At 34.5% G+C, this 20424-nt stretch overlaps 1 protein-coding gene across 3 annotated transcripts in view; it reads right to left on the bottom strand.

Moving 5' to 3' along the window:
• Positions 1-3246: 3246 nt before the first annotated feature.
• BIVM (basic, immunoglobulin-like variable motif containing) overlaps positions 3247-20424 on the bottom strand; it is a 42279-nt gene continuing 25101 nt past the window's right edge. For 2 of the 3 annotated variants that reach the window (XM_007501321.3, XM_056807305.1), the window contains exons 7-10: positions 8423-8555; positions 6952-7038; positions 6171-6267; positions 3247-4963 (exon numbers count right to left, since the gene is read on the bottom strand). In XM_007501321.3, the coding sequence (XP_007501383.1) occupies positions 4670-4963; positions 6171-6267; positions 6952-7038; positions 8423-8555 (611 nt within the window). In that variant the 3' untranslated portion in view covers positions 3247-4669. The remainder of the gene's footprint in view (positions 4964-6170; positions 6268-6951; positions 7039-8422; positions 8556-20424) is intronic. The other variant, XM_007501323.3, reaches the window with a different exon arrangement.

Here is a 20424-nt window from a genome sequence, read left to right as displayed (position 1 = left end):
GGGAAGCGAGCTTTTGTAGGAAACGTCTTACAAGCAGGAATTTACGGAAGTTGTAGTTGTTCTCTATTGTATGGCGCCGGATGTTGACCTTTACCTAATACGTTCCTCTGGTCGCTTCCGTAGTGCTTCGGCCCTAACATCGAAGTGGGCGTGGACGTGAGAGCAGCCGAGATTGCCTGTTAACGATGGCTATGGCAATTGTGGTTTCACGCTCCCAGAGTCCCTTCCCTGTACCCCACCTGCTGCTCGACTTCTTTATTCTTCTTTCCCACCGCTACTTTTCTTTTCTTCCTCAAGGTTTCATTTCCTCACCCACTTCCCCGCCTCGAGAACTTGAGCATTTTCCCTTCTTGGTTCACTCTCCCTAGGCGATTGTTTCCACACCAAATTGATTTCTTAGTTCTTTGAGGGCGAGGATACCTTCTTATTCATTTTTACTTCTCCCCAACTCCCTATTCCTCAGCACGGGTGGCCCGATACTTTGCACGCACCTAAGAGGCAGGCAATATGAATGAATGAATATTTCGTTCATTGAAACATAGTGAAGCTGACGGAATGCAAACAAGCCATTTTTTTAAATTGCAAAATGCTTTTATAGAACTGCATATTAATATAACGGTAACTTAAAATGCTGAAAACTTTTTGTTTTTTATGATTAAGTGCCTTGCTCAACAATTTTTTATAAGTGAATGAATAAAAATTGTAGGCTGTTTGAGACTCATTAAAAATGGGAACTGAACCCTCTGATAAACCCCAGGATTGCTGTAAAGAAGAGGTATGCTTTCTAAGAAGGCATTTTTGACGTTTTCTTACTAATCTGGCAAAATCCAATCATAAAAATAAAAATAAAAATAAATTCTCAAGATATAATAGCGGAGAAGGGAATAAATACAGATTATACAGAATATGATGGAACTGAGAATTTTGTTCAGAAATCTGGTTGAAAGAACAGAATGATTAACCAAGGTCTTCATGAGCTACAATATTTCTTAGACATGGAACATTTCTTCATTATGAAGTGTTCTTCCCTCCCCCATCACCTCCCAAGAACAAATAAAGAATAAATAGTTTATTTAGGAAGAAACGGCCTTTTCACTCTTTGCTCAAAAAGTTACCCCAGAATGTGTGGGATGGCAGGCATACACTACTGTACATTCAACAATTGTTGAAACATTTATTACAGCCAATCTGGATATTTATTAGTTAAGGAAAGTGACTAAACTGTTCATACCAATTAACCCACTGACCCAATTAATATATAAATGTGTGTGTGTACATATATATATATATATATATATATATATATATATATATATATGTACACACACACAAAAGAAGAGAAACAAATTTTCATGGTACAACGAAAAATGTTTTGGATTTGGAATCAAAGTACCTAGGTTCAGATTCCTAATGATATTGGGTGAGTCACTTTAACTCTGAAACTTGAAAATGAGATTTTGTTTTTGTTTTTTTAAAGAAACTCAGTGCCTGGTACATTCCCTTCCCTTCCCTTTAGTCTCCTCTAAAATGACCTGTACCCGATGATTTCTAAAGTCCTTTCCAGCTCAAAAATCCATGGGATAGGGATTGGACCTGTGATTTCATTGGTTTTGAGAACTCTTGGGCAAGCAAATTCTTAGTGTCACTTGGGACATTGTCTAGAACATCGTCTTAGAAATTTTTTCAGAGCACTGAGAAAATAAATAACTTGCCTTGAGTCACACAGACAGTATGTCAGAGTTATATAATCCAGGACAAATATATGAAAATGTACATAGTAGCACTCTGTAGTAGCAAGGAACTAGAAATAAAGTACGTGCCCATAAATTGGGGAATGGCTGAAGAAATATATATGAATATATACATACATTTAAGGAAACTTAATAAAACCTTATAAGGAATTTAGCAAAACAAGGGGAAACTTTTATCAGTTGATAATGAAACCATCAGAATCAAAAGAAAAATATAGTGACTAAACTAATAAAAATAACAATAGTACTAAAAGGAAATAACTGTACAACCGAAAACCCAACAATGGTCCATGAAAATAGTTAAAGAAGTGTTGCTTCTCACCACAGAGAAGTGGAGATGCAGCACTGAAAAGTATATATATACATCAGATGCCATCACTGTGTATAAGGTGTTTTTGCTTCTTTTTTTATCTGTTACAAGAATTGGTGTGAATTTGGAAGTGAGTATGGGAAGACCTTTCCAGAAATGACAGTTATGTAGAAATAAAGACTGATAAAACTTACTTTGAGGTAATATTTTAAGAGAAATTAGTCAAAATGGATAAGTACTAGTAGCAATTTAGTGGGTATGATGAAGTCTTTTTTTTCCACATACAGAAACAAAAGACATTAATAAATCTTAAAAGTATTTATTTTTAAAAAGACATGTTAAATAAATAGGTTAATTACCAGTAGCAAATGGAACATCCTTAGGACAGTGGAGAGAACTAGACTTGGGGTCAGTAAGACTAAGTTTTAAGCCCAGGATCTTCCATTAATTAGCCAGTTAATTACTGCCATATCATTATTTCTCATCTATGAAATAGGTATAAAAGTCCTTGCAATCAAGCATTTAAGTGCCAATGATATTCCAAGCATTATACTTTACCCTCTCATAGGATAGTAACGATCAAATGAAAAATTATAAGGCACATTTAACCATGATACTTTATAAATGTTAATTTAAAATTATTCTTTAGTCTCAGTTTCTCTATTTTTATTTTTTCCTCATTTTTGCTCAGTTGAAATAATTTTTTTTCAATCTTCCCTTTTATTAAGTCCTGAAGGAATTTATTAGTTATGCCAGATTACGAAACACATTCCTGGATACACCACATATTTAATTATGTACCCCCCTAAAACACATTTAATCTTTTAGATAGCCCTAGTAGTACCATTATAAAAGAGCTTCATCTTAAGGCAAAACTAGTTAGGACAGAAATGGTTCAGCAAATTATTATTGTTGTGATTTTTCCCAGACCTGAGATTTCATGTGTATAGGGAATTCCTAAGTAAGAAAATCGTTGTGCCATTATAAATCTGCAAATGTTCTGAAATGCAGGATCTTAGAAATCTACCTGGGGCATTGTTACCAGCCCAACATGCCATAACCAATTTACATCAGTATCAGAACTTGTACCCAAGTCTTCCTGACTCAGACCAGTTAACTACTTATTAATAAATTAAACTTTAGAGTTATTGAATAAATGTCCAAGTTCACAAATATTCACATGACTAAAAGTAAAAAACAAAGCTTTATTTGAACAAAGTTTTCTAAAAGTTCCAGTCTTAATTAACAAAATCAGCAACTTACAAATTCTAACCCTTTTTATTTAAACATAGCTTTAGTGTTCCCTTTAGAAAAAATGAGCATTCTATTACCATATTCTCATTTGCAGAATACACAAGTGGATAATAGGCATAGAATTAAAAAAAAATAAACTAGGAATCACCATTTACCAGTGGTATATTTCAGTTTAATTACCAAATCTTGCCCCTTTGCAATAATGAAAGTATTTGTATGCCCAAAAGACCTTTGGGAAAAAAAAAAAGAGCAAGAAAACCCCATCTTCTACAAGTTGGCAACAATGGGCACGGAGTTCAGAATTTCCCCAGTGAGAATGAAGTGAAATCCATCCCTCAGGCTTTCATTTTTGTCTTTAATTGCTTTATGTATCAATTGATCATGTGAATCAGAGTCAGGGATTCAGCAGCAGATTCACAGTTGTTAAAGTAAAATTGAATCAGACGACAATTAAAGCAATAGCCTAGTTGCACTGAGTGGCCTGAAGATTCCTTAATGCTTATATGAGCTTATGTCTCAATCCTATAGTGAGACCAGTTGGGTTCCCTAGGAGATCCCATTCCACATAACTATGTAGTCGTTTGCCATTTCAGACACCTAACCCATCCCTCCCCCAAATTAAATAAAAAATCTATAAGCCTCGTAGATTACTAATAGGATTCAGAATTCTAATCTATGTTTTATAGAAATTTACCAGGTCAATAAAAGCAAGAGAATATTGAGTCAGTGGACTAAATGACTCACATCCAAGATGTTTCACTTATGTCTCCTTTTTGGGATTTCTGAAAAAGATTAACAAGCAAGAAGTGTGGTGGTACTGATACTGACACTTGTATAGAGAACTACCAAAGCACACTGGACAATTTCAGATGAGCCTTTATCAGTGTACACCTTAGCGGAAATTAGTCCCTGACAGCTCTATCACTTACACTTTTTAAAAGGGAGGATGACCTACTTTTGAATAAAAGCAGAATAATATTCAATGATCATTTTGAGAAAAGTTATTTTAAAATTTCATGCTTGGTTAAGTAGTTCATATTTTTGACTATTAAATATACTTTAATTTGTTTAGACAGCAATCACAGTTTGTGTTGGTTTTTAAAAAGAAATTGCTCTCTATTTTGACTGCTTATTTACTTTAGTTTTACAAGAACAATACTCTGTGCTTATCTTTTCACATATTTAAATCAGTCATGACAATCATACACAAGCTTAGGTACTGAAAAACTACAAGACTTTTCTTTGTTCCCACACAATGAGATCTATTCACACGTAACACAAACTTCGTAAAACTCCTTACTATTGTATGCCCTAGTTCAAGTTTTCATAAACATTTGTGCAGTATCCAACCCATCTAATCATTTCCATCATAATCACTGTAACCCAAGTAGGCACTGTTTCTTCTTTCATTAATACTGGACATCTTTTTCCATGCTGACTCCTGATGAAAACTAGCACTCAAAGATCGGCCCAGACGCCCATGATGCTTCTTAGAGATATTGTCTTCACTCTCAGATTTGGCGAGTCCCTGTGTTTGTGCTGGAGGCTGTAGTTCTTGTCGGAGATTTCCAAATGGGAAGTTCCAAAGGCCAAATCTTTGCCAATTAAGTCTCTGAAAGGCTATGATGCAATGGAGATTCCCCCCTACCTAGAAGACCAAATAGCAAATAGATAGTGAGCACCTAAATGTACAAGTTCCTATGCTAAGTGCTGAAAAAGATAAATAAAATTCAGTCCCAACCCTCAGGGAATTGACATTTTACTAGAGCCGGGAAGAGATTTTTTTGAGCGGAGAGGGGCACCTGCACCTGTGATTATATTTATGAAGGGAACTCTCAGTATGGAAACTCCCTCCAATAACAAAGATCAGCAGGAATTTTCCTGGAGCACTAAGATTAAGCATCTCAGTGACTTAGCTGGTATGTGTCAGAATCAGAATTTGAATACAGATCTTACAGATATTCATTATCTATTTCTGCCTCTCTATAGATGAGGTAAGATACATAAAGAAACAAAGGCTAATACAAAATGGGATACAGTAAATGACAAAATAGGGACACTGAGGGCTTGGATCTTACTCTGTTAAGACAAAAAAGGAAAATTACATAGACAAAGGTGCATGTCTCTTTTGATAAAATTTAATAATATCAATAATATTTTATAATGATTTACAAAGGCTATCTCATTTGATCCTGGAATATCTGGGAGGTAGATGTTACTATTGAAACTGAGGCACCAAGAGGTTAAGTGACTTGCTTAAGATCAACTCATGAGTGCCTAAGACAGGATTTTAACTCAGGCTTTCCTGACTTTGTCCAACACTACATCCACTATGCCACCCAGTCATCTTAAGAGCATGATGTGGTTAACTGTGTGGTCAGAGTACCTAGGCACTTAATAAATGGTTGTTTACTGACTGATTGATTGACTAAAGCCCTAAAAACCCGTTTCTTTCCTCCTCCCTGCCTCAAACATGCAATGCTCTTCTTGGATTCCACCCACATTTTCTTGGCTCTCTTCCCACTAACTGCCTTTTTATGATTGATCAATGGTCCAAAGCACCCCTCAACCACACTCCTTTCACTGAGCAGTGCGGTGACCTCCACAATGATACCTCCATTTTCTAGATGCTCTCTCTACCCCGTTATCTAAATAAGAAGGAACCCTTCATATCTCATTTAATTCTCCCCATACATTCTGTATTTTTTCTCACCCATTCTAACTATACCTCAATTTTTTGCTAGACAAAAGTTTAAGGGACTAGGGGAAAAAATTAATAATCTGTAAATCTTTTAGCCTGCATGGTACTTTTTGGTTAGTTGGCAAATGCATCTTCAGACAGAACCTTGTCTTACCTTCTTTGTTTTTCTGTACTGTAATCCCCTTTCTAAGTGTCGAATATCGAGGTATTCTGGATTTTGAGTGTTAAGGTCAACAACAATGTCTGCCCATCTAGAGTCAAAAAGAAAATTAGAGGTTTGTTTTTCTTTTGTTTTTAAGCAACTGTAAAAGTTTAATGAATCTTTTCATCCAATAAATTACCACCGTGTTAACAATTATTAGAATATAAACTCTTTGAGGACAGAAACTATTTAATTTCTGCCTTTTTATCTGAGTGTCTTTAGCAGATGCTTAATAAATGTAAAATTACATATTTAAAGTTGGAAAGGGCCTTAGTAGTTACCTACTCCAATACTACTGTTTTACAGATAAAGAAACTGAGGCTCAGAGATACTAAATGAAATGCCCAAGATCACTAAGGAAGTAAGTGGCAAAGAGAGGATTCAAACCCATGTATCCTGACTCTGGTTCCAGAACTCTTTAAACTAAAAAATGAGTCCAAAAATGTTGGTTGAATCAAATGAGGTTTACCATGCCAATACTTCATTTTTCTGATTATTCCTATATTATTACAAGATATAATATAATTATAAGCATTTGTCTTCACAACAATGTGTTTTTAAAACCAAAATTCTGGTTAAATAATTGAATTTCCTAAAATTAAAAAAAATGACATAACACACAAAAAAGTGGTATTTTCACATAGGATATTTCACAAAAGATTGTATATTTTTCTTTGGTTGCAGGCAGGCCCAAATAAAGAATTAAGTGTAATTAAATAGTACATTAACTTACTTTTTACAGTGAATGGTAGGATGTTTTCTACTTGGCTCTCCTATTAAGATCCAATATTCTACCTCTTGCTGCAACAAATGACTTCTGCTAATAAATAAAAAATACATTTAGAATACACTCAGGACACAATATGCACCAAAACCTTATTCAAAATGCAAGTTTTAAGTTCCTTTGAGATTTCTACATTAATTATAAAAAGATGATAATTTGGTTCCAATGAAAAAATATAAATGCTACTACATTAAGCACTAAAAACTGAGAAAGCTATAAGAATTTAGGCACTGTAAAATGTCTGACAAATACTGGAAATTTAGCATAAAATTTAGTCTCATCTCATGCTCCTAATAATTAAGACTAGAAGAGCTGAGATATACCAGCTCTCAGACTCTGAAAGAAAATAAAATATCACATTCATCTTTGTGATTATTTACTGAAGATGACTACAAGTTTAACAAAATGCCATGGAAGTAATAGTCCTTTAAAGGGCAAAGTGTCAAAAAGGAAAGTCAGTCATAAATGAGGGAGGTTTTATAAAATAAAGTGAAATTATATCATAGAAATAATGGAAACTCCATCTCAATATTTTTATTAATGGTGAGGATGCCTTACAATAACACATTTCATTGCCAGAAACTTCCCATTAAAGAATAGAGACAGCAAAGGGATGTGTTTTAGGATGTAGAGTTCTTCCCTACCTCACCTTGATCAAATACTTCTCATTGAGAAGTGAACTGTGACTCCCTGATTCTCTTAAGAAGAGATTCTGCCATCCTCAGGACGGTAAAGGCATATGTGGTCATGGATATGTTCCCCAAGAAATGTTATTCCCATAACCAAGCCACTTGAGCTATTCATCCTTCAGCCAGGTCTGGGATTTACTTGCTGTTTATTTCCAATCATTACCATCAACCCTAAAGAGTTCAGATTACCTCTCAGGAACATTCTTTCTCCATGATGAATTTATTCAAATGGATGCTACTCCCAGAGGATTCCTTATTTATCAATGACTTTTGTCCTCCTTCCTCAGTCAAAATCCATAATAACCTAATATTTCACAGGTTCTTTTAACTACGCCAGCATATCACTTCAATCTATCATAAAAAAAAATCCATTTCTCTGCAGGTTAAGCATAAGAACTAGGTCTGACATGTCAAACTTTTCCTTGCTGACAAACTCTTTGGAGGTAGTTTCTGAGTCAAGTCTGAGGTACTTTTGCCTTGAAGTTTCCCCAGAGAATCCTTTCAAGATTATTTTTTCCAGTTAAGAGCAGAAAAAAAAGGAGATTGAAAAGCATTATAGATAGATTAAATAGCAATCAATGTGTAAACAAAAACATAAGTTGGCACTGTTTTGAGCACTTAGCAAAACATGAAGCCACCTTCCCAGTTGCTATAGAACTGAACCAAAAACAGATAGCTATCTGCAAAAGAAGCATGATCCCCAAAGAAGATTCCCCACTGGTAATGCTTACCTGTATGCTTTATTAGCTTTAATTGGTGTCGCTTCAAATCCAATTGGACAAAAGTAATGATTCTGGCAATGATAAATGTAAGCCAGTGATTCATCTTTCAGTCCATGTGTTAATTTTGATAATGCCCCTGAAGCTACAAAGAGATAAATACCTGAGTCTCTAGAAAATAAGTGGCAATGTTTTATAAAAATTTCTATAAGAAAATGTCACTTGGTACACAAAGAAAATTGCTGGATGCATTAGCAAAGGATAGGCTTCCAGAAGTTTCACTTTTTAGCTTCCATTTTCAGAGAAAAAAATATTTTAATCATGATAACTGCATAATTTTAAACCAAAAGTGAGGAATACTGAACTTATTTAGCAGCACATTTTTAGTAGAACATGTTCTAACAGTCCATAAACTTTCATCAGTACTGTACTTATTTCCCCTAATTTACAAATCAGTGTAAATCCCATAAATCCACAGACTCTTCCCAACATACAAGCTCCTACTTCACATAAAGAGAACTTACACTGTTTCTGAAGAGCTACAGATTGGAGGTGGGCTCATCTTCTAAGTGTTGAGACATAAAAGCCTCTTTAAGGAGATAAACCATCTTTCTGGCAGAAGCAGCAATAAGCTTCTTACCTTCTCAACCTTTTTACTTGTATGTTTCTGACATTTATCTGTCAAATCACAGAGAAGTGTAGTATACCAAAAAAAAAGGTTTTTACTAAACCTCAGAACTGAGACCACTAAAAAATAAAAAGACCTGAGACCACCAACTGAAGTTCAATTAGCTGGTATTTCCCGTCAAAAAACTAAATTATTCATTAACCAAAAAGTCCATTAAGCCAGAAATACTAACAATAACTGAAGGGGATGATCGGCTTCTAAATCAGAATAATAATAGAGATGGCAGTTAATTGATTTTGTGGCTGCTAAAATAGCTTAAGATACCTAAGAAAAGCATATTTAATGACTTCAGCAAAGAACTAAGAAGACAAGGGATGCTTACTTGTAGTCTTCAGCAATACACAGACATGCAAGACCCTTATACCTTAGAATCATTTTCAAGGTTACAGAGCATCCCCTTTCATAGGTCTTTGTTAATACATGTAAATCCCACCAAGAGCATCATTATATCACAAGGGCTCTTTCTCCTACAGATTTGTTTATTTCATAATTACAGTAGCTAAGGAAGCTTTCCCAGTTAATGATAAGGGTCTCCAAATGCCCCTATTTGAAGAAGATGCTATGCTAAATAAATAGAATATTTGAAACATTAAATTCACAATAATTTGAGATTTAACTATTCACACCATAAAAATTAAATGTTTAAAAAAATATACTGCCCAGATTATGACCCATTGCTATACAAATGGCCCATTTAGTTTATTTGCAAATGGATACACATATTCACATATGTATTTAAATACACAACACAAAGCTTAGACAACCACTACCACAGGACAATGAACTGTGTTTAGAATTGAGGAGGTAAATAAAATCAGGAAAGACATTTGGGAATATTCACAATATTTTCAATGTTCTCAAACTGCTTCTGGCAGCAAAAAACCATATCTTTAAGGAGATCTTACTAATGATTTAACACTAAAATCTTTGGAGAGTCCAAAATGCAGGTGATTCAAAGAACAAGACAGGATACATATAGATAAGCTCTGATATGTTACTTATGATACTTTGCTTGCATAATTAAGGATATGCAAGATCAAGAAAAAGGCAGATTAGTCAGGTACCAAGAATAAGAAAAACCAGGTTGACAAGAGCCCAGGTGTTATATTGCTGTCTCTCAAAATATTTGAAAAATCTGAGTATTGCATTAGGTGGATCCCCTATGTAGAATTTATAGAAATTTATGCACAGAAAATTAATGCAAAATGAGGTATGAAATAGCTGCTATCTAAATTGGTAAGGGGAATTTCTGATGAAATCATGGTAAAAAAAGTCATTATATAAATTTTATTTAAAATCCAAAAACATAAAAAGTAACATGTTATAGTAATATAAATGAAAAATGTGCGCAAGAGCTAAAACATATCCAATATTACATGGAAGAAACTAAGTGTTCTATTTTCTATAACTGGTATTCTCTTTGGAAAAGTTGCCGTTTGCTGAGAAAACATAAGGAATGGCAATTATCTAATTCATAAATAAATTTCATGAGAATTAAATTTTTATATACCTAATATTCAAAGATTTACATCTTTGTATGAAATGATGATGAAATGAAATGAATGAAAGAATCAAATGGAATCAATTACCATTTACTTACTATTAATTACTATCAATTCTATGAGTAACCCAAGATTAACAACTTCAGAATCACCCTAATTTCTTATGATTTCTACCATCACAATCTCTCTCATATATTTCCCTTTCTCTCTACCTCTCACTAAGTTCCAGTGGCTACTGATAGGCTCCAGGATCAAAAAAAAAAAAAAAACTCCTCCAGTATTTAAAACTCTTTATAGCACAATCCTTTCCTGCCTTTCCAATCATCTTACACTTAATTCTCCTCCACTCACTCAATGATTCAACTCTCTGTGTTGTTTGGTCGTTTCAGTCATATCCACCTCTTCATGACCCTATTTGAGGTTTTCTTGGTAAAGATACTAGAATAGTTGACCATTGCTTTCTCCAGCTCATTTTACAAATGAGGAAACTGAAGCAAACACAGCTAAGTGATGTGTCCAGGATCACACAAGTAATAGGTGTCTGAGGCCTGAATTGAACTCAACTCTTCCTGATTCCAAGCCCAACTCTATCTACTTACTATACCATCAGCTGCCTTTGATTCAGCTATACCAGCCTACTTTAATATTCCTCAAAGGAGACACTTAAATCCCTTATTGCCATGTCTTTGCATGAGGTTATGCCTATGCCTCTTCACCTCTTAGTTTCCCTTGCTTCCTTCAAGACTCAATTCAAATCCCATTTTCCATAGAAGACCTTCCAGTCCCCCCACCATCACCAGTGACTGTGGCTTTAAGATTACCTTCCTTCTACACAGCATATACCTTATATATAACTAGTTATTTGCATGTTTACTAGAATGGGTGCTCTTTAAAGAAAGAAGTGGAAGGACTCAATCTGGTTGGGTTTTGCTTTTGTTTGTATCACCAGTACACAGTATAGTGTCTGACATTTAATAAATGTACCTAATTGAATTCATTTATTCCTCATTTTAATCTGGACAATAATGATCCACTATGTAGCACAGGATTGTTGAGAAAAAAGTACTTTGTAAACTTAAGTATTAAATCTGATCCAATTCAATCCAACAAGCATTTATTAAATATTAGAGTTTCATGTAAACTCTAGATTATTAGAGATTCATGTAAACAGGAAAATATAATCCATCCAATTTGACAAGAGGGCGCTAACAGCCAAAAGCATCAAGAAAGGCTTTCTATAAGAGATGTCAGGATATGATCCCAAAATGAAGGGAGGAATTGTGGGAGGTAGAGATTAGGAGGGTGGACATTCAAGGACAGTTTGTGCACAAACTCACAGAGGCAGGAGGTAAAGTGCCAAATATGAGGGAAAATGTAAGATTATTTGGCTAGAAATGTGGAGTTCTGAAAGGGGAGAAGAGAATAAGGTGAAATTAGTCTGGAAATGTCAAAGCCAGACTGTGAAAGGCTTTAAAGGCTAAACTGAAGAGTTAGTATTTTATCCTTGAGGGAATAAATTCTGTGGAGTCCCATCTCTCGCTCTCTTGTCTTCCTCTCATGCCTTTGGTGGAGCAAGGATTTTTGAGCAGGTAGAAAAGTACTGAACATTAATTTAACTCTTACATTCCTGAGCACATTCCTATGGTGAAACTTAATCTTTAGGAAGCACAAAGAAAGGCGACTCATAATTTTACAGATAAAGAAGCTGAAGCTTTGAGGGCTTAAATGCTTGCCCAGGGTGCTTGCTAAATTATAAAGTACAATAGAAAATATATCATTAATGCAGCAAGTTATAATACAACCCACATCCCATGCCTTCCTACCTCTGAATCTTTGTTTTGTGCCCTAACACCATTCTAGCCGCCTGCAATCTCCTCTCTTTTGATGCCTAGCTCAAATGTCATCTTGCTACATGATACATCTGAAATTTTCATGAAGCTCTCAGTCCAGAGGTGATCTTTCCCTCCTCAAATTTCCAGGGCACTTTGTTTAAACTTTTCTTATGCATTTACCAGGAACCATTTTACATTGTGGCCATTTGTGTACATAAATGCCCCAACTAAGCTGAAAACTCTATGGGAGCAAAGGTGGTGTCATTTATCATCTTATTTCTTCAAGTGTCTATACATAAACAGGTACTTAATATGTGTCTGTTAAATTTAATCACATTAAAGGAATATTAAATTTACTCTGTTGTTATGTTAGAAGATATTTAATATTTCATTTGTGTTTGAAAAGTAAGGAAATGCTCAATTGCTTCAGTCCTATTTCCATAAAGCTCTACTGCATGCTAATACAATTTGATTGTACATATGATTCAAAAATAATTCTTCAGTTTATGGAAAAGTATACTTGTCCCTAGGAAAGTGAAACATTTTCCATAAACACAAAAGTATTTTTGATACACATCAGCTCTATTATTGATACCAGAAGTGCTAGAAGGCAAGAGTATGGCTGAATGCTTCATTTCTAAATCATTCACATCTTTAATAGGTGTAGACTAGCATAAAGTAGGAAATATACTTCTTTACATATCTAGTAGTCACATTCTCAAGTCAAAAACTCCATGGCCCACCTCTTTATACTGAACTGTTACACTGCATTTTGATCTTTTTTTTTTAATTCAAGTCAGTCAACAAGCATTTATTAAACATTTACTATGTTGCAGGCATGGTGATAAGCTCAGAGGGACTGATTCCTCTATTTTGACATAGATAGGAAGTGGAAAAAAGGGAGTGGGGGAATGAAATAAGCTGCTTATGTAGATCCAAGTTCCAATTCCTTAACTTCCCTATTACCATCAAAGAGAACTGGCATATCCAAGATCCCCAGAGGCTTACAACTTTGAGGTCATCCTTAACTCCTCTTCCTTAACTCCTCTCTCTCTCAACTCCTCTTCCTTAACTCCTCTCTCTCTCAACTCCTCTTCCTTAACTCCTCTCTCTCTCTCAACTCCTCTTCCTTAACTCCTCTCTCTCTCTCAACTCCTCTCTCTCTCTCTCTCTCTCTCTCACACCACCTCCATCTCCAGTCTATTGTCCAGTCCTGCCACTTCTACCTTCAAACATCTCTTCATATCTATCCCTTCTCTCCACTCAGAGCCACCATTCTGGTTCAAGCTCTTATTACCTCTTTTCTGGTTGGGCTTCTGGTTGATATCTGTTCCTTAATTCTCCCCCTACTCAGCCATCAGAGCGATATTCCTAAAGAGCAGGTCTGGCCATGTCCTTCATCTATTCAGTAATCTCTAGTAGTTCCCTATCATCTCTGAGCTCAGTTATATTTTTTGACTTTTAAAGCCCTTAATAATATATGATCTCTGTAAGACCTTTTCATTTTTCTTACATCTTACTCCCTTCCATGTACTCTAATCCAACTGGCCTCTCCTTGCTATTCCTCACACAAAATACTCAATTTTCTACTCTGTGTATTTTCACTGGCTATCTTTTATGCTTACTCACTTCCACCTCCTGACCTCCCTGGCTTCCCTCAAATGACAGCTAAAATCCTACTTTCTACAGCTCAAAATCTTGTAGACACAAGTAGAAAAATAAAAAAAAACAAACAAACAAAGAAATCATCTAACAGTTAAAAAATATGGGAAGAAACTATGACAGAAGTAAATATAAGTAGAAATAATCAGAGAAAGATATCTCAGACCCACATATCATGTTTTAAAATTGAGTGAAAATTTAGACTAGCAAAGATAAATATAATTATACGGTTGTTGTTCAGTTGTTTCAGTCAGATCTGACTCCTGTCTCTGATTTGGGATTTTCTTGGCAAATATACTAGTTCTCCATTTCCTTCTCTAGCTCATTTTACAGATGAGGAAACTGAGACAAAACAGGATTAAGTGACTTGTCCAGGGTCCCATATAGTGCCTGAGACCTAATTTGAACTCAGGTCCTCCTGACTCCAAGACCACTACTCTATCCACTTCTTTCACTTTTATATTTATACAGTACTAAATGATATTAACTTGCTTATATTAACTTAATTCCTAGAAAGTTTTAAAGTGCTAATTTCCAGAAAAAAAAGTTTAAAGTCAGGCAAGTACTCAGAACATAAAAGTAGTTTCTCCCTGTGTCTCTCTGACTATCTCTCTGTCTTTACTGTCTGTCTTTCTGTCTCACTATCATAGAATTCAATATCATTTTTTAAATTTATGTTCTACCTATTCTATTGTGAAAGTCATTTTCCCTAGGAGAGAAGTCAGAACAAAATGCCTTCCATCATAATGTCACATAATTTTTAAAAATCCATCTGTTCACAATCTATCATCTCTCTAAACCCTGAGTTTCCTTAACTTTTTTTATTCTAAGCAAAATTTTTCTAAGAAAATTACTCTTTGCATTAACATGTTTTTCTAAAATCTAAGCTCCCTTTGAACTTTAGCACTTTATGCTATTCTCTATGTACCGTTCCTGTACTATCCCCAAAGTCCTTGATTAAGTACCGATCCTATCTTTTAAGCCTGTCTTTTTAAAAACTGGACTTAAAGGTCTCTGTGCAGCCACATCAACTTCTTTAGCTGAATCCCCCTCATTTCTTTCTCATTACTACAACTGAAAATAGGGATAGGCAAATAGGCAACTCCTCTTAGGTGGGAAATGTAAAGAATACAATTAAGAACCTGGATTATATTTTATAAAGTAAGCTAGTTTTAATGGTAGAAAATGCTACACCTATGATAAATAGGTATTTCTTTTGTGGTAGGTTATCACCTGTACTAATGTGAATGTTCAAAGCCTCTGGTATGAAGGAAGTACAATTTTTTAGACACTGATGGATGTCATTTTTGGACCCTGACCAAGATGTCCAAGTACCTTGTGCCAGCTTTATTCATTGTTCATTTATTCATTAGTATTATTTGAGTGGTTACTCCAAATTTCATTTTTCCATAATCATTTATTTCTTAGTCATTAGGAACTATGTCATATGTAGTTTTCCTAAAAAATATTCTGAAATTTATTTTCCTAAAGTTTAGGCATATTACTTATATTATTCAATGCTGTCTCTCTACTTCTATGAATTCCAAGATGGTAAAAGCATCTGTTTGCTTTAAAATATCTCTTGAGCAGTATAAGAGTTTTCAAATTTGAAACACAATAGTAATCAACAGAATTAGCCTGGTTGAATCCATAAAGTATTTCTTTGCTTTTGCTAAAATTTATTTACAAGTCCCTGAGATATGAAAATGTCAAAATGCATATGATATATTCAAAAGGAAAAGGGGGGAAGAATATCCATTCAACTAAAATCATCCAATTTTCCCCTAAAACACAGAATTATTTCATTGAGCAATTGAAAATTTGTTAGTTTGTATTTAATTGAAAGGCAAGTAATTCAGGAAAAGGCTTAAATTATTTTTAATTTTTAATGTAATTTAATTATTTTAAATATGCTAGAATATCATATGTACATTTTCATTTCAAAGCTTTTTATAATATTTCAATCAATCCATGATGTAGGGAGTAAATGCTATCTATATTTTGAAAACAGTTACAGGTGTGTTAAGAGAGTTATCTAAGGTGTTACAATTAAATCAAAGGGAATCAAAATTATATCTTGCTATCCACTATTATTTTCTTTCTAAGATATAATTTCTCTTTTATTAAATAGCAAACATTTTCAGAGAAGGTGATTTTTTATATTTCTATATATATGCATATTATCTATATATGTGTATGTATATAATTACACATGTACATATATATATTATTCTCCTGTCCAGGAGAGAGACAAACATATATATACATATAATATATAACCAATCTATCATTAGATATCTATATGTATAAATACCCACACATCTAAGTTAGAAGTGCTTAAAACCATAGACACACTTTGGCCAATGAATATAAAACTCTGGTGAGAAAAATAAAAAGTAGCTATAGGAATAAAAGTGTTTCTAGAGATATTGGAGTTGAGAGGAAAGAAATGCAAACTTTTGTACCAACTCAAATTAATCAGACCTAAAAATTTTATTATGAAGCCCTAAGTGCTAACTTATATAGCCAAATGTTAAGTCAACACAATTTCTTCAGCACCAATCTAGGATCCAACATTTCTCTACCAAGTATTGAGAGGGGAGAAAACACAGGATTTGGGAGAAGATAGAGAAGAGAATTAACAGAAAAGGAAGGAGAGGAAGATACTAAATAAATGAAAGCCATTTTTATAGCACAGATAATAGCAAAATAGCATTACATACTTTGCAATTAAATTAGAAAAGCCTGGTATTAAAAGCTTCCAGGATCTCTGAATGTACCTTTATAAGAAAAGGAATTGGTGAGAAAATGGTACTAGACATCAAGAAGACAAACTAATGAATCAGGAAACCTAAAGAAAGTCATAAGTGTGGAACAAGTTGTACTATCTTTTAAGAAATCAAAATCAAATAGGAATAGACATGCCTTTTCAAGAGTACACAAAAGAACAAGAAATACTGAGGAGGAAGTACAAAATGCAAATGAAAAGGTAAAGAAAACAGAAAACCACAAGACATTAAAACTTATATGAAGAAATGATAACAATAACTAAAAGAGTAAACAGGATTATTTTCCTTTTATCCACTTTTTAACGGGGAAATAGGAAGAAATAGAAATCTAGTTTTTTGTCCACTGACCAGAAAAAAAAAAGAAAAGATAATTGGAAAGGAGGAAGCAGATGAATAGACGTGGGGTCATTTTAAACATATAAATGTCAGTAGAACCAAGAGACATGCATCCTAAAGTGTTAAGGGAATTTGCTAATAAACTTACCGAACCATAAATATTTATTTTTGAAAAGTCATGAAGAACTGGGGAGGTACCAGAATATTGGAAAAAAGCAAATGCAGTACTGATCTTCAAAAGAGGAAGAGAAGTGATCCTGGAAGTTACCATCCAGTAAGTCTAACGTCAATCCCTATTAAAATAATGGAATAGAATCTTAGAGTTGGAATGGACCTTAAGAGGTCATATACATTTCAGAGAAAAACTTTGGAATTCTAGAATGTTGCATCCTAAACTTTCTCTGATCCAGGACCCTTCTATCATTTCATTCCATCCTAAGGATTGTCCCTTTCCCCCAACACATAGCATCTGATGAATTTTTAAATGTCTTTTCTTTTTCCTCACAATTCATAATGAGCTGTCTCTCTCTAATTTTATAATATCAGAATGTACACTGTCACCTGGGATCTTTTCAAATGTCCCATTATACTGTCAAACTTGATGCAACGTCAGTCAGTCTACTTCATCCCAAGTCTGTTAGCTTATTCCCACAGTTCTTCCTTACTTCCTGAATTATGACTGCTACTTCTATTCAAAACATCAAAGGATTGATAAAAATTCTTAGTCAGAAATGGCCACAGCTAGGCAAGGGTGACAGAGAACAATCAAGAAGAAGTCCTACCCTCTCTCACTGTTTATGCATTCTTAGCATATGGATCTGAAGACAACATTAGAAAAGTCAATAAGTGTACTGATATCTTTAGTTCTTTACTATACATGTTATCTTATTCAGTACCACTCATTTATATCTCTGGTTTCCTCTATTTCCCTTTTCTTTCTGAACCTAGTTTCAACTCAGTCATCCATTTCCCACTCTGCCTTCAGAACTAACTTTTGTCCCAAGAATATAGACATCAGCTAGATTTACAGTGAGAACGCCTCAAGCATGATGTAGGAAATGTTGGTCTATATCTCTATAGTTCATCATTTTCATTTGCAAATGTGCCAGAATGCACCTAAAGAAGGAGGACATTATATGGACTGAGAAAAATCTGTTGTTAAGGACAGAAAGGGGTAAAAAGGAACAATATATCAATATATAGGGGGGAAAGAAAAGTATATATACAGCAAAAAGATAAGAGGGAAGATAGTCTCAAAGCCTACACCACCTCCCTAAAGCAGAGTTCATTAAGGATAGACTTCTGGTTTCAAAGCAGCCACAAAATATGTCACATAGCACAAGGCAGACCCCCTAAATGGCCCCCTTCCCACCTGATGACCCATTCATCAGTATGTGTCTTCACCTGACTACCACTGATTCGGGAAAGAATGTAGACTACCAAGAAGGCAGTCCTAGTCTACTGGTCAGTTGATGAGCACTGATCTCAAGAGTTATTGGAATACCAGTGATGAGCATTACTGAATATGATTCTTCCATTTTTATGCAAGAAGCATTGTGAGCTGCAAAATGCCAAAAATGTATTTATGAAGAATACTCTGCATATTCTGGGACCTTAAGTATAGTCAGTAATGTCTGGTTTATTTTAGAAAGGGCATAAGCAAAATAACTAAGCAGCTTTATAATTCCCTTTACTAAGGAGATGTGTTTTCTGTGAGCTATAAAATTCATAATGTGAAGTGACTTTAATATTAAGTATGTCAAAAATTATTTCATATTTAAGTAACCCCCCAAAAGTTATTAATACGCTATCACATTGATTTTGAGCCAAGTTTATAAGGGCAACAATTGAAAACAAAGAATATTACCATAATGTTTTGCATACTGCCAATTTAAAGTATTATTCCTGATAACAAATATCTCTGAATACAGACATAAACACATACATTCTTTGAAGATATGTCATTTAGTTATATAGAAAGATTTAGTCAAAGTCAAAAACACACTTAGAAATTCAACCACTTAACTTCTTTTCATCAGTATGGAGACCTGAGTTCAAATCCAGTCTCAGACACTTACTAGCTGTGTGACCCTGGGGATGTCACTTAACCCTGTTGGCCTTTAATATAAATAAATAAAATGATAGACATGATGGCTGGAAAAGATATACCTTAAAAAACTCAAAATGGTAGGCAGGTTACTGAGAGGGCAGAAACCTCAGGGTAACAATGAACAATAAAGTGAATATGTTGTCACAACTTAGACTACATGTGAAAAGGCAAATGTTTTCTCTTTGACCAGTTTTTATGCTTGACTAAATGACTAGAAGAGTCCATCAGAACAATAAACAAAGGCTCAGTGGATTGAGAGCCAGGCCTATAGATGGGAGGTCCTAGGTTCAAATCTGGCCTCAGACACTTCCCAGCTGTGTGACCCTGGGCAAGTCATTTAACCCCCATTGCCTAGCCCTTACCACTCTGCCTTGGAACCAATACACAGTATCGATTCTAAGACGAAGGTAAGGGTTTTAAAAACAACAACAACAATGACCAAATTATGCATGTTGATGCAATCTTAATTTAAGGAAATAGTACAAATTTATACTATCACCACATATTACTAATAGTATTCAGATTATTCTGCTATCTAAAACACACTAACATTTAAGTGTTTTATGCTATATTCCATGGGAAATATAAACACAAAAAAATAAGAGAAAAATACAGGTATACACTTTTGGTTTCTAGAATAAGTCACATTGGTCACATTGAACTAAACTGAATAAGCTTAAATGCTGAAGAGTCACAAAGAGTCAGACAAAACTGAAAAATAACAATAACAACAAATAACAAGGATTGATAAAGAAAGAAAAAAGAAAAAGAATGGGAAATTTTATAGAACTTTTTGGATCTAGACAAAATAGCAGCAACCTGAATACAAAGTAATAACAAAATTCATTTGAAAGAAATAAAGGTCAAAGAGTCTTAAAGGAAAAAATAAAAAATAGTAAGAATGAAGTGGGTCTACAATTACCAGATCTCAAGTGTGACAGAGGCTGGCACTAGAGAAAAAGTGCCAGGCTGAAGAGTGTATGAAACTGATCACATCAATGGGAGAGGGGCCCCAGGTGTTTGGAATCTTGAGAAGACTCTGGCTGGTAGAGGAGGAGTTGGTGGTGAAGTCTTCAGAAGGTGGGAAAAGACTTT

The sequence above is a fragment of the Monodelphis domestica genome, chromosome 8 (assembly GCF_027887165.1).
Source record: "Monodelphis domestica isolate mMonDom1 chromosome 8, mMonDom1.pri, whole genome shotgun sequence".
Classification (NCBI taxonomy): domain Eukaryota; kingdom Metazoa; phylum Chordata; class Mammalia; order Didelphimorphia; family Didelphidae; genus Monodelphis; species Monodelphis domestica.
This window is presented reverse-complemented; position numbering and strand designations above follow the sequence as displayed.